Here is a 12816-nt window from a genome sequence, read left to right as displayed (position 1 = left end):
GAGACACTGAGGCTGCTTTAGCAAGGTCTTACCCCCCTTTATCTAATTTCCAGGGCCTTTCTGACCCAGCATACTGACCATACTGAACATTCCAAGAAGGAACCTTGGAAGGGACCTCAAAGGAACAGAATCAACCAGAAGAAGATATTTTCAGCTTTGATTCACCTATTAATATATTATAACTTCATTATTCCTGAAGAATATATAGTTTATTAGTTTATTATAAAAAATTCCACATCACACCAGCCAAAACTCAGCCATCTTTCAAAATTCACATCTCTGAGTTTTGCCATGCAGTTCTCCAGCTATATAATGTGTACAAAAATGCATATACTAGGGTAAAGTGTGCATACAAGTGCATATATTTGTGAAAATGACATTATGTTAAGGGAAATGGCAAAAACATGCATATTGGGCAAAACTGCATACAAAAATGTGTTTAAAAAGGTAAAGGTGTCCCCGCACTTATAGTGCAAGTTGTTTCCGACTCTTAGGGTGACGTCTTGCGACATTTACAAAGCAGACCGTATATATGGGGTGGGATTGCCAGTTCCTTCCCCGGCCTTTCTTTACCCCCCAGCGTATGCCGGGTACTCATTTTACCGACCACGGATGGATGGAAGGCTGCGTGGACCTTGACTCCTTTTACCGGAGATTCGACTTCCTCCTTACGTTGGAATCGAACTCCGGCCGTGAGCAGAGCATCGGCTGCGTTAACGCCGCTTACCACTCTGCGCCACAGAGGGTCTATGCGCCACGGAGGGTCTATAAAATATGTTTATTAGGAAGTAATTTGCACTAAAATAGTGATTTTTTTCCCATTTTTTTTTTAATTGCACACTGCTGTGGAAATGTGGAGAGCCGAACTTAAGACTGGAAACAATGAGAAAAGGAGAGAAACTGAAATTGACAGATGTGCCCATCCCTGGGAGTGGGGTCTGCCTTTACTCTCATTTCCTTGCCCCAGAATTACCTGTATGTCATAGTTACAAAGCCTTTGTTCTTTATCCTTGAGGGAGTGGCAAATCCATTTTTCACACAGTTGATTTTATAGCGTCTGACTCTTATTCTCTCTGCCACCCCCACCCTTCCTGTAGAGCACACATCTTTACATTCCTTTCCTGCTGCCCACTATGCTCAGTGGACCTCCCAGATCTGGCATAAAAGTCATCAGCCTGTTTGGATGTAACGCAGCATTACAGGAACGAGCCTCTGTGGGCCCATGGATTTGGGGAGAAGTTTTCAGCACTTGTTCAATCCAAAGTGGAGGGAAACTCTGGTTTGTTGAAGCAAGCTCCTGGCTTCTTTCACAAACTATTCTTCAAAATAACCAGAGTTTCTCCCTATTCAAGCGTAACCAGAGATGCTAGTTAGTTTAAAACAGGAAGTGGATCCTTCCAATCTCCTCCTTGTGGCCACAATGGAGGAGGAGAAAGGACCAGAGAAAACACAGGTCCCAGGCTTGCTTCTGCCCATAGACATTACACTAAACTGTGGTTTAGCATCAGGGCTGGCCCTATCATTAGGCAGAGTGAGGCAGCAGATGCTTGGGGGGTGGGGCACTGGGGCTGAAGTGTTACAATTGTGTGTGCCTTTGACCCCCTAAGCAAGCCTGCTGCCCTCAGGTGTGATGGAAAGCCACTGTCCTGTCCCCAGTTCAGTTTCCTGTCCACTTCGCTTTTCTACATGGAATGGGATAAGCACCATCTTGATCTTCACCCCGGACAGCAAAATGCCTTGGGCTGGCCCTCTTTAGTGTTATGTTTGAAACAAGCCAGGGATGTTGGAGAATTCTGACGGAAATGAGAGCGGAAATGGTTGCTTGCTTGCTTATTCATCCCATGTCCAGAACATTATGTAATTGATTACATTCCGTCCCCCCCCCATTTGCATTGCAATGAATGGGATGGAATAACTTAATAACAACATAATTTACATCATTGATTACACAAGCTATGTAATTTTACCACAGTGGACAGCAAGACAAATAGCTTCTTTTTTAGCGAAAGACCATCTGCAGCAGAACAGAAACAGTGCTGCATGCAACACACACAAGGCAGAGTTGACAAAGCCGCCTTCTTATATCCCTAGAGACAACTGCCAGCCCGTCACACCTGAAAGCAGCCTTTGCTTCCCAGTATCTTTCTTCTCCTCTTGGACCCTCTCCCTCCCAGTTAGGGTGATCAGAGTGTTTTAGTAGTAGTAGCAGTAGTAGCAGTAATGGTAGTAGTAGCAGTAGCATGTTTTTGCCATTTCACATTCAAATAACCATCAAAATTGGGACATGGTGATGAGCTGAGCAGCAGTGTAAATAAAGAGGGAAAAAGCAGGGCTTTGATCACCTTCTTGCTTTGTGTTGTTAACAGCCACCTTGCTGTGCTGGAGTAAGTTTAATGACTAAATCCATGCTGCTGCTCTTGCTGAGAGATGGCTTTCCAACCATCACACCCCATGGATTTCGGGACATGCTGTCGGCACCCACATCTCATCTACCCAGGACAGGCAGCTGCTGCGATTCTGAGCAGCACATTCTTTCAGTGATCTTTTGGTTAGGGAGTCTTATATATCATTGGTTTGCAGAGAGTGGTCCAGGGTTCCTGGAAGAGGGCAGGGATTCCTCGATGTGAAGATTGGTAGCTGTGGATGAGCTTCCCTGAAAGATAGCACAGCAGATCTCCCACTCGTAGCCTTAGGAAGAGGCGTTCTTGGGTACCGCTCTTTTACCAGGCCAGCAGACCTGACCAATGCTGTGTATGATCCCTCTATGCACCCACCCTAGATGACTCCCCAGAAGAAGAAGAGCCCTGCTGGATCAGACCAAAGGGACGTAGCTCAATGGTAGAGCACATGCAAAGCATGCAAAAGGTTCCAGGTTCAATTCCTGTCTAGACTACTGTCTAGAACTCTGGAGAGCTGCTACTGCTCAATGTGAGCTAATGGTCTGATCTGGTATCAGGCAAGCTTCCTATGTGTCATCTAGTCCAGCGTCCTCCTTTCCACAGTGACCAGCCAGATTCTCTGGAAGGTGTAGAGGGAGGACAGTAGGGTAATCACGCTCTCCTGTTCCTATTCCCCAAGCAGGTGTCATTTTAAGGTACACGGCCTCTACGCTTGGAGGTTGTATGTAGCCATCATGACTAGTTGCCATCCGTAGCCTTATCCTCCATGAATTTCTCTAATCCCTTCCTAAAGCTGACTAAGTTGGTGACCATCTTGTGGCAGCAAAGTCCGGACATTAATTAAAGATAATTACCTGCTGTATAAAGAAGTGCTTCCTTTTGTCTGTCCTGAGTCTCCTGCCAACCAGTTTCACCCCAAGTTCTATTATCATGAGAGACAATAATAATAATAATAATTCTCTGTAGCCCTTGCAAATGTGCTGGTGTCCCGTGAAATACAAGTAGATGAGTCAACAGGCAAAGGGTTTAGACAACTGTTGCCCTGGTGTGTGTGTGTGTGTGTGTATTGAATGTATGTCCATGTCTTTCTCAAATATTTACATCCCGGCCCAATCCCTGAGATCTTTGGGGGAGTTTCTTTCGGTGATCTCCCATGGCTCAGATGCACAGATGCATGCCTCATAATGACTAGGAGCTGTGCATTCAGTATAGGGGACCCAAGATTGTGAACCCCCCCCCCATCTGAGACTGGGCAGGCACCCTCCTTGTTGAACTCCAGGCACATGGCTAGGACAATCTTGTTCCAGCAAGCATTTTAAGGTAGGGGTTGGTTTTATGATGGTTTTATTGTTTCCTTTTATGTACACTGCCTAGAAATGTGAATTATTAAGCAATATATAATAAATAAATAAAGGTACTATTCATTAGCTGCATCTGTCCGGGCATCCCTACATATCAATAATCTCTGATCTTGGAAATACTTCCTCAATATACTGTAGAATTTCTTCTGTACCTGTCCAAATGTATTTGGATTGTTGAAATATACTTCTTTTTTTAGGGGGGATGGGATGTAAATGTTTAAACAAATAACCAGGCTGATCTAGGAGTGTTTATAATTACAGTTTAATATGCTCACTCTTTGTTAATTTCAAAGTGTTACTATCCAATTGTGTGTCTGTAGAAATGAAAACAGCCAAACCTCCATTTCCACAAACAAACTTATCTGCTTTAAAGAACCAGAGTCTTCAAACGTTGCAGATGGGCAGCATTTATGTCAACAAACCACTTAAAGGCAGACTAAATCAAATGGTTGCATTAAGAAATAAATCCAGGATCAATAAACTTGTTTGCCCATCCTGCCTTATTTTAGGATGGCCACAATCCTGAGTACTTGTTGTTATCAGTGGAGACTGGTCACTCCAGTGTCAGTGGGGCAATGAATCCACTCTGGGTTTTAGTCCAAACTGTCAAGGAGCTATCAGTGGGACCAGTGAAAGCACCTTGGGCAGCTCCTTTGAAGTTTGGACTAAAACCCAGAGTGGATTCACTGCCCCACTGACATTGGAGGCACTAGGCTCTGTTGGTTGCTGTTCCTGAATATCAAGTACTGATATTGATTTATTATTAATCTGCCTAATCTAAAAGGCCTGGAATAGCTGAATTTGGGGGGGGGGAGAGCTTTCATTATTCTTCTGTGGGTTGTCTTTGCAGCTGCACCCATTACCATAGACAGCAGCTCTGTTTTTAAATTGCTCATTGTGATGCCCTTCCCTGGCTCTCCCTGTCAGGTTCCCACCTGCTTGTGGCTACTGCCTTTCACTAGGCACCACCAGGGACACCACCAGTCCGGACTGCCCTTTATGTGGTTTCTCACTCCGCTCTAGCACAGATCTCACTAGATCCCACTGCTAGGCAACACCACCAGTCACGTCCTGTAACCAATACTCCCAGAGACTTTGCCTGAGTCTCTCTCTAGCTGGTTACTTTTGTGACTGCGTGCTTATGCTGTTCCCCACCCTCTTGTATCTTTATAGATAAAGCATACAACTCTGGGTTGCTCTGGATACTTGACTTGTTACTATTTCTCCCTTCACCGCTGCCACCATTAGATACTGCTTCTGTTCAGCCTTGGTAATTACCTTGCCCTCCCTTCTGGTCTGTATATTCCCCAGCCAAGGATCAGGCCTTTGGTAAACCAAAGAAGTATTTATTTACTAATAACAGGAAATAACAAGATTACTTTAGGAATGTTTCACAAGCGTATGGTTTCATATATGGTTACTCTTTATGTTTCTGTTCATATATATCCTCTTTAAATATCAGCCAAATCCAATCCAAACGTCCCTCAGAACTCTGCCAACCCACTCAACAACCTCTCTCTAACCGACTCTCTCTCCCACCTTCCAACCGACCTCCCTTCATCACTCACAAACCTCCATTTATACCTTCAGCCAGCCAGCCACTCAGCCAATCATCATCCAGCACACTTCAGCTTCTCACCCATGTACTCCCCCTTTCTCTCTCAGTCATTTACCATACATCACCCAATAGACCCGCACTTACCATATTTACAGATGCTAACTTACAAGAACATCACACTCATCATCTCTCCTGGTGGGTGAATTGTAAGTTCAGGGAGAGAAAAGGCAGGCAATGCCATACCAAAATCAGACCCTGATTCCCCCCACACACAATTTAGAAGAGGCAATTCACTAGACTTCTTTTTCCTCTATGCTGGCAATCGCATGCAGTTCCTTGCGGAGGAAACATCACTGCTCACAATGGCACCATCTACTCCCCTGGCTTTCCCAACCAGTACCCCAATTCGCAGGACTGCACGTGGCTACTCACTGTGTCAGCTGGATATGGCATCTACCTCAACTTCACCTTGCTGCAAACAGAGCCTTATAATGATTTCATCACTGTGTGGTAAGAAGGATGCATGGAATGAAAGATCTGCTTGAGCCCAGCTAGGGTAGTCTAACTTGAGTAGAGGTCACGTGAGTGTGAAAGAGTCAAAAGCATGCCTTCAATATCTTGAACCCCCCCCCCAAAGGGCAGCACTGAGAAGGCCCTAATCCAGTGGTGCTTGGTGCCTGTTGGGACTGGTAGGGTGGAAGGCTGGGAGGCCCAACAGTAGGTGGAGCTAGAGAGCCACTGACAGGCATAGCCAACTCATTCTAATTTTGTCCCTACCTTCCTCCTCCCTGATGAGTTCCACAAGGGGCAACACTGAGACCGAGGAGGAGGAGGAAGCTGAAAGCCAGGGCCACTCCCTGCTTTGGCTGTAAGTAAGGCAAGGCAGGCAAGCAAGTGGGGGCTGACTGAGGGTGCCCCACTCATCCTAATGCCCCATCCTCCACTGTTTTAATCCTGATAGGTACCAGTCACATCTGCAGCAAAGAAGATATCTGGAGCTGATGGGTGGACTGGGACCCAGAGGAAGAGATTAAATCTTTCTGTGGGCCAAATCTGGTCCCATGGGCTAGGGAAGAGGTGGGGAACTGGATCCAGGCAGCAGGCCAAACCAACTTTGATAGATGGCCGGGACCGCCCACCTTTCAATCACCTGGCATCATAATTGCGTAACAATAATAATAATTTGACAGGTGCAAATGACACCTGTCAAAGTTTAAAGGGGATAATTGCAATCACCAATTAGCTGATGGGCGGTTACAGCAACCTCCAGCTGATTGGCAGTGAGAATGCACCTTTAAAGAGGCTTGCTCAATCAGCACAAAGCGCTTTGCAATGAAACTGCTTGCAAAAGATAGAGTGGAGGAAAGTTGTGTTTCAGCAAGAAGTTCCAGTGCAAAGTGCTTCAAAACAGTCCCCTTGGCTGCACTAAGGAATACCCAATGGGTCTCTGTCAGTGCTGAACAGCTGATCAGCGCCAACAGGGAGAGCCACTTGCTGAGGAACAATCAGAAGGTCACTTTAAGCTCCTGATTGTTTCTTTGTAGCTACCTCCATATCTGCCTCACACCTGATGTCACATATGACGTCAGGTGTGGGGCAGGTGGCCGTGGTTTGTGAGGAAGCACTTCACAGGCCATATTGGGACCCATGGCAGGCCTAATTGGACCCATGGGGCAGGTCAGTAGTGGCACCGGATTGGCTACCAGTCCAGTGTCACCTGACTCCCTGGTAGAGTTGGGGGAGAAATTCAATTCAGTTCGCATTTAAAGCCGAATCTATCATGCTCGCACTTTCCAAAACACTATGAGAACCGAAATGCAGCCGTCCTTCGAAAGTCTCACTTACCTGTGCCTGTTCTCCATCACTGGTTGCAGTTGTCCAACCAACGTTCACAAAAGTGTGTATATTGGGAGGGAAAGAGTGCATAAAAGGAATATGAGTGAAAATAACATGCAAGCATGCACTATATATATTAGAAAAAAATGCCTGCAAAAATATGTACATTAGTTAAAGCTGCATACAAAAATGTGTTTAGTAGGAGAAATTCTCACTAAAATGCTGAGGCATTTCCATGAGGATTTTTTTAAAAATCACAAACAGAAATGTGGAGAATCGAAATTGTCAGATCTTTCTTTCCCTCCTCCCTGGGCCAGGAAGTTTCTGGGCTGTTGTGCAAGAGTCCCAGTTGGAACTGTCTGCAGTTCTCTCCTCCAGCCAGCTGCCTGGAAGGCACAGGGGGCACGCATCTGATCCAGTGCATTCCCATGTCACACAGCTCCCGACAGAGTTTTGTGCATTGCTTTTCCTTGTTATGTTTCCCCTGTCTCTTCAGGGATGGGCCTCAGCAGACAGCCCCACAACTGGGTGTTTTCACTGGAAACTCTGCAAAGAAAGCCACCCAAAGCACTTCCAACCAGGTCCTCCTGAAATTCTACAGTGATGCGGCCAACGGAGGACTTTTTGCCATCTATTTCTATGGTCTGTGCAGCTCACTGATATGCCAGCATCTGCTATGATAAATGTCTCTTTTAAACTATTTGCATGCAACAGCATTTGTCCGACTGTGTATCATTTATGTATTTATTTAAGCATTCCCTGCTGAAAGTGTCTGACAAGGTGTCCAAAAACCCACTCTGTATGAACTTTAATCAGTATGTCCAATTGTCAGGGTTGATGAAGTCCAGCAACATCTGGAGGACCAAAGGTTCCACATCTCTTTCTAGAGCAGCCTTTCCCAACCTTTGGGTCCCCAGATGTTGCTGGACTTCAACTCCCATAAGCCCCAGGCAACATGGTCAGGAATGATGGGAACTGTAGTCCAGCAACATCTAGGGGCCGGGAAATGGTGCTCTAGACAATTTCTATCGTGCTACAAAACCTACTTGACCAGAGATGATGGGACGGGAAAAAAAAGGAAGACAAAGCATGCAAAAAGCAGAGGAAGCCTTGCCTCTCACAGGTCACTTCATTTCTCTTAAAAATTATTCTCTGTCCTGGGTCGGGGCGGGGGGAGAAAAGAAGAGAAAAAGGAGGCACATTGCATTTAGGAGTGAAATCTTTCAGGCAGGTCAGATGGGGATAGGCCTCCCAAAATGTGGCTTTTGGCTTTGCTGCTTGTTCATAAATATACATTTGATGGCTGAAGGGGACTGTTCCTAGCAACCTGAAGATCACTGATAAAGAATGCTTTTAATTGTGACTGGGTTTTAAAATGTTTTTAACTGCGATGGTGTTTTGGAATGTTTCTGACGGTAACTGTCTTTTAGAACGTTTTTAACTGTTTTAGAATGCTTTACTTTTTCTTGTTCATTTGCTTTTGTTTATTTATTTATTTTATTTATTTATTTATTAAATTTATATACCGCCCGACTAGCAATAGCTCTCTGGGCGGTGAACATAAAACAGCATAAAAATACAATAAATAACAGAACAATACTAAAATACAAGCAACAATCCAACACAGTAAACATTTTTAAAATTAAATCAGTGTAACTTAAAATGCTTCAGAGAATAGGAAGGTTTTGACCTGGCGCCGGAAGGAGAGCAGAGTCGGCGCCAGGCGTACTTCCTCAGGGAGACTGTTCCACAGTTCGGGGGCCACCACTGAGAAGGCCCTAGATCTTGTCATCACCCTCCGGGCCTCCCTGTGAGTTGGAACCCGGAGGAGGGCCTTCGTAGCAGAACGTAGTGCACGGGCCGGTTCATATCGGAAGAGGCATTCCGCAAGGTATCGTGGTCCCGCACCGTATAAGGCTTTGTTGATACGTTTGCTGCCCTGGACGCCTTCAGGAGGAAGGGCGGGATATAAATTCAATAAATAATAATTATAAATGCTCAGCTTTATTGCAAAAATATTTAAAGGCAAAAAGGCACGTGCAATCCACGTGGTTAGTGCTGTGGTTCTCTGACATGTCTTGTTCATGCCCTTCGCTTCTCAGCCTATCAGCTTTCTAGATGCCAGCCTCCAACCGTGGTTCCTAATGCCGAGATCATCACTGGGAATGAGGATTACAGCATAGGTATTGACTGCATGCCCTTTGCAGCACCTTCTTCTTAGTATTTTCTGCACCCACAAATGTGGTGCAATGCATGGAGTGGTCATCTTCAGGCTGCTCCCCACCTCATTTCAACTACTTCCTTTTCAGGGCACTTCTGTAGTACATAGTGCTTTATGCATCGTACATAGAATCATAGAATAGTAGAGTTGGAAGGGGCCTACAAGGCCATCGAGTCCAACCCCCTGCACAATGCAGGAATCCAAATCAAAGCATTCCTGACAGATGGCTGTCCAGCTGCCTCTTGAATGCCTCCAGTGTCGGAGAGCACACTACCTCTCTAGGTAATTGGTTCCATTGTCATATGGCTCTAACAGTTAGGAAGATATTATTTAAATGGCAGTCCACCCAAGGAGTCCTGGTAGGTATAGTTTAGGGGTGGGAAATGTCAAGGCTGGGGGACTGAATGTGGCCCTCCAGGCCCCTCTATCTGACCTTTGGGACTTTCCATAGGCCACACCCCCTCCTCAGCCACACCCCTCACCGGCCCTCCTTCACACACTCCCTGAGTGTTTTTGTCTGGGTGGAATGCGTCCTTGAACTCTAATGATTCTTGCTTGCCTGGATGGAGGATGGGGGGGGTGAGTGTATGTAGAAACTATCCTAATGTACAAAGGTAAAATTTACATTTGTTTCACTGCCCACCTTTATTGCCTGCAAATTTGCAATGGGCCTGTGTGCCTCTATTCCTTGCAATGCTGCTGGGCAGAGCTCCTGCCCCTTTGAAGAGGGGATTTCAACAAGTATAGTCCCAGGCTATGGTCTGAAGGTACATAAGGCCAGCTCCCTGCTGAAGCTAAGCAGAGTCAGGTCTGGTCAGTGCCTGGATGGGAAACCGCCTGGGAACCATATGTAAGCTGTCTTGGGTTTTAATCATGAAAAGAAAGGCAGGGTAGAAATGTAATAAATATAGCTTTCATTTTTCTACACAACTATTAAAGTCTCTCCTCTTTTCCACCTGGCCACCCTAAAACATGCAGGTGCTCATATGATACCTGTTTGTTTTCCTCAATGTCGATGTAGCAAACAGCAGCTTTGGAAGAGCAGTCTTCATTCTTTCTGACCTAGCCTGCTTCTTATAGCTGCTGTTCATTTTTTAAAAGAAAAAATGCAGGAGATCTTAATCATGCTTGTTTGGTCAAAATCTGATGATCTTTACTAGTGGTTTGGCCTTCTCTGCCACTGAAATGCATCTTTAACTCCCGCACCCTCTTCCCCAGGTGATATAATTAGGTATCAGTGTCTCCCTGGCTTCACCTTGGTTGGAAACGAGATCCTGACTTGCAGGCTTGGTACACACCTCCAGTTTGAGGGGCCTCCCCCAACTTGTGAAGGTAAGTGGCATTCAGGATGCTATGGCTCTCAGAAGAGCCGAGTGCAGATGTGAAGTGAAAGTGCAACAGAGACGCCGCCAACGGCAACAAATTGGATTTTTTATTATTTAAACATTTTATTGTATTCAATATATAAAAATATCCAAAGATACATAAAAAGAGTGGTGAAAGTCCTTACATCTTATATACCCAACAACTTTTAAGTAGCAGTTGTACAGAAGCCTGATAGAGGAGACGGATGGTATCTCAACTATAGTGTTGTGACCAGATATTGTCTTGCCGAAACTGTGGACAGAGGAGAATATTACATAATTTCCTTTATGGCCTTTCCCACGTAAGGAGGGCTGTGAAGTAGTGATGAGGGAGAAATTTAATTCAGTTTGCATTTGGGGCAAACCTACCTAATTTGCACTGTCTAAAACAATATATGAACCAAAACACAGCCAGCCTTCAAAATTCATACTTCTCCAAATTCTGCCATCCTGTTCTATATCCAAGAAATGTATAAACTAGGGTAAAGTGTGCCTAAAAATGCATATATTAGTGACAAATACAAAGAAGGAATTAAATTAGGGGAAATTGCTTTGCAGAAATGTGTTTATTAGGAGAAATTTATTAGAAAACAAATGTATTAATTAAGAGAAATTCACACTTAAAATTCTGATAAATTTAAAAAAAAAACTCACAAAATGATGGGGAAATGTGGAGAATTGAAGTGTGGAAAAACAAGAAACTGAGACAAACCGAAATTGACTTATTCAGCCATCTCTACTGAGAAGTAGGAACCACCACTGAGAAGTCCCTGTCTCTAGTGCCCACCAGCCTATTTATAAGTATCAGGCACATGAGTAAAGCCTCCAAAGCTGGTTTTAAAATGAGCTTTTAGTATGACTGACCAAGACTATTCTTAGGTCATAAAGCTTCCAAAAGATTTTTGGACATCCACAAGTGTCCAAAGGGAGGGAGGGCATTCCAGAGTTGTGGCTTGAACATGGAGCATGGATTGTATTGTTAAGAGATCAAGTGTCGGTTGACATTTGGGATGTAAGCTATAAATGTATCATCATCATCATCTCCAGTTCAGGTCAGATAGGAGATGGGGAAGACCTTGAATGGAACCCCAAAGAGCTGTTGCAAGCCACAGTAGACAGTACCAATCTAGGAAGACCGATGATTTGATTTAGTATAAGATACTGATCTTTCTGTATAAGCAGCCTTCTAAGCCCCTTGCAGGGATAATGTTTCCTGTCCTGTTACTGTTTGTCTCTGGCACTGACACAAAGTGACACTCTGCGTTTATTTCCTTTTGTGCCAACCAGTTCATTGCCCAATGAATGAGGTCCTCACAGACTCCATGGGAGTGATCCTGAGCCCGACCTTCATGGCCAGCTACCCCCACTTTCAGACTTGCTCTTGGGTGGTCAAGGTGGAGCCAGGATACAACATCACTTTCACCGCCGAGTATTTCTTGAGTGAGAAGCAGTACGACGAGTTTGGGATCTTTGACGGTGAGCTGCGCACATTGGGAAAATCAGAAGTTAGGCTTGAGTTACAGTTTGGGTGGCCAGCCAATTTCTCTAAAGATCTTTTGTACTCCTGCAAAACTTGACCCCACCCCACTCCGGACATGCTGGTGCTTTCATCTTGCTATCCAGTGGCTCCTTTTGGGCTTCACTTCTGTCGTCACTCACCAAATGAGTTTGCTATTAGAAGGAGCAATTAAACTAATTCAGGGACAAAGATCAGTCTATCAATCAGTATTAGCTATGATAGCTAAGTGAAGCAGGTTGTGTGTTCCTGAATACCAAGTTCTAGAGACAAACAAGAGTGGGGTGTCTGTTGCGGTAGGTGCAGCTTCAGAGCATCTAGTGGCATTGCATGGCCATGGTTGAAACAAGATGCTAGACTATATGGCCGTGGCGGCAGATGGCTCTATGTCAGGAGGGCAGTGAAATCTGCTCTGGGTTTTAGTCTTAACTTTCAAGGAGCTGTCCAATGTGCTTCAGGGACTTAGCTTGAGTAGTCATGCTCTTTATTGCTGTGTAGAGACATAGAATCCTGTAAGCTGACTGGTGAAACACTCTGAGCTGAAATGCCGCATTAAATATG

General features: G+C 44.9%; 1 protein-coding gene across 7 annotated transcripts in view; it reads left to right on the top strand.

The window, feature by feature from the left end:
• The window catches only part of CSMD2 (CUB and Sushi multiple domains 2), a 769620-nt gene that overhangs the window by 672743 nt on the left and 84061 nt on the right, over positions 1-12816 (top strand). For all 7 annotated transcript variants that reach the window (XM_061596306.1, XM_061596301.1, XM_061596302.1 and 4 more), the window contains 5 exons: positions 5651-5828; positions 7651-7796; positions 9257-9337; positions 10594-10707; positions 12027-12215. In XM_061596306.1, the coding sequence (XP_061452290.1) occupies positions 5651-5828; positions 7651-7796; positions 9257-9337; positions 10594-10707; positions 12027-12215 (708 nt within the window). The remainder of the gene's footprint in view (positions 1-5650; positions 5829-7650; positions 7797-9256; positions 9338-10593; positions 10708-12026; positions 12216-12816) is intronic.

The sequence above is a fragment of the Rhineura floridana genome, chromosome 15, assembly GCF_030035675.1.
Source record: "Rhineura floridana isolate rRhiFlo1 chromosome 15, rRhiFlo1.hap2, whole genome shotgun sequence".
Taxonomy (NCBI): domain Eukaryota; kingdom Metazoa; phylum Chordata; class Lepidosauria; order Squamata; family Rhineuridae; genus Rhineura; species Rhineura floridana.
This window is presented reverse-complemented; position numbering and strand designations above follow the sequence as displayed.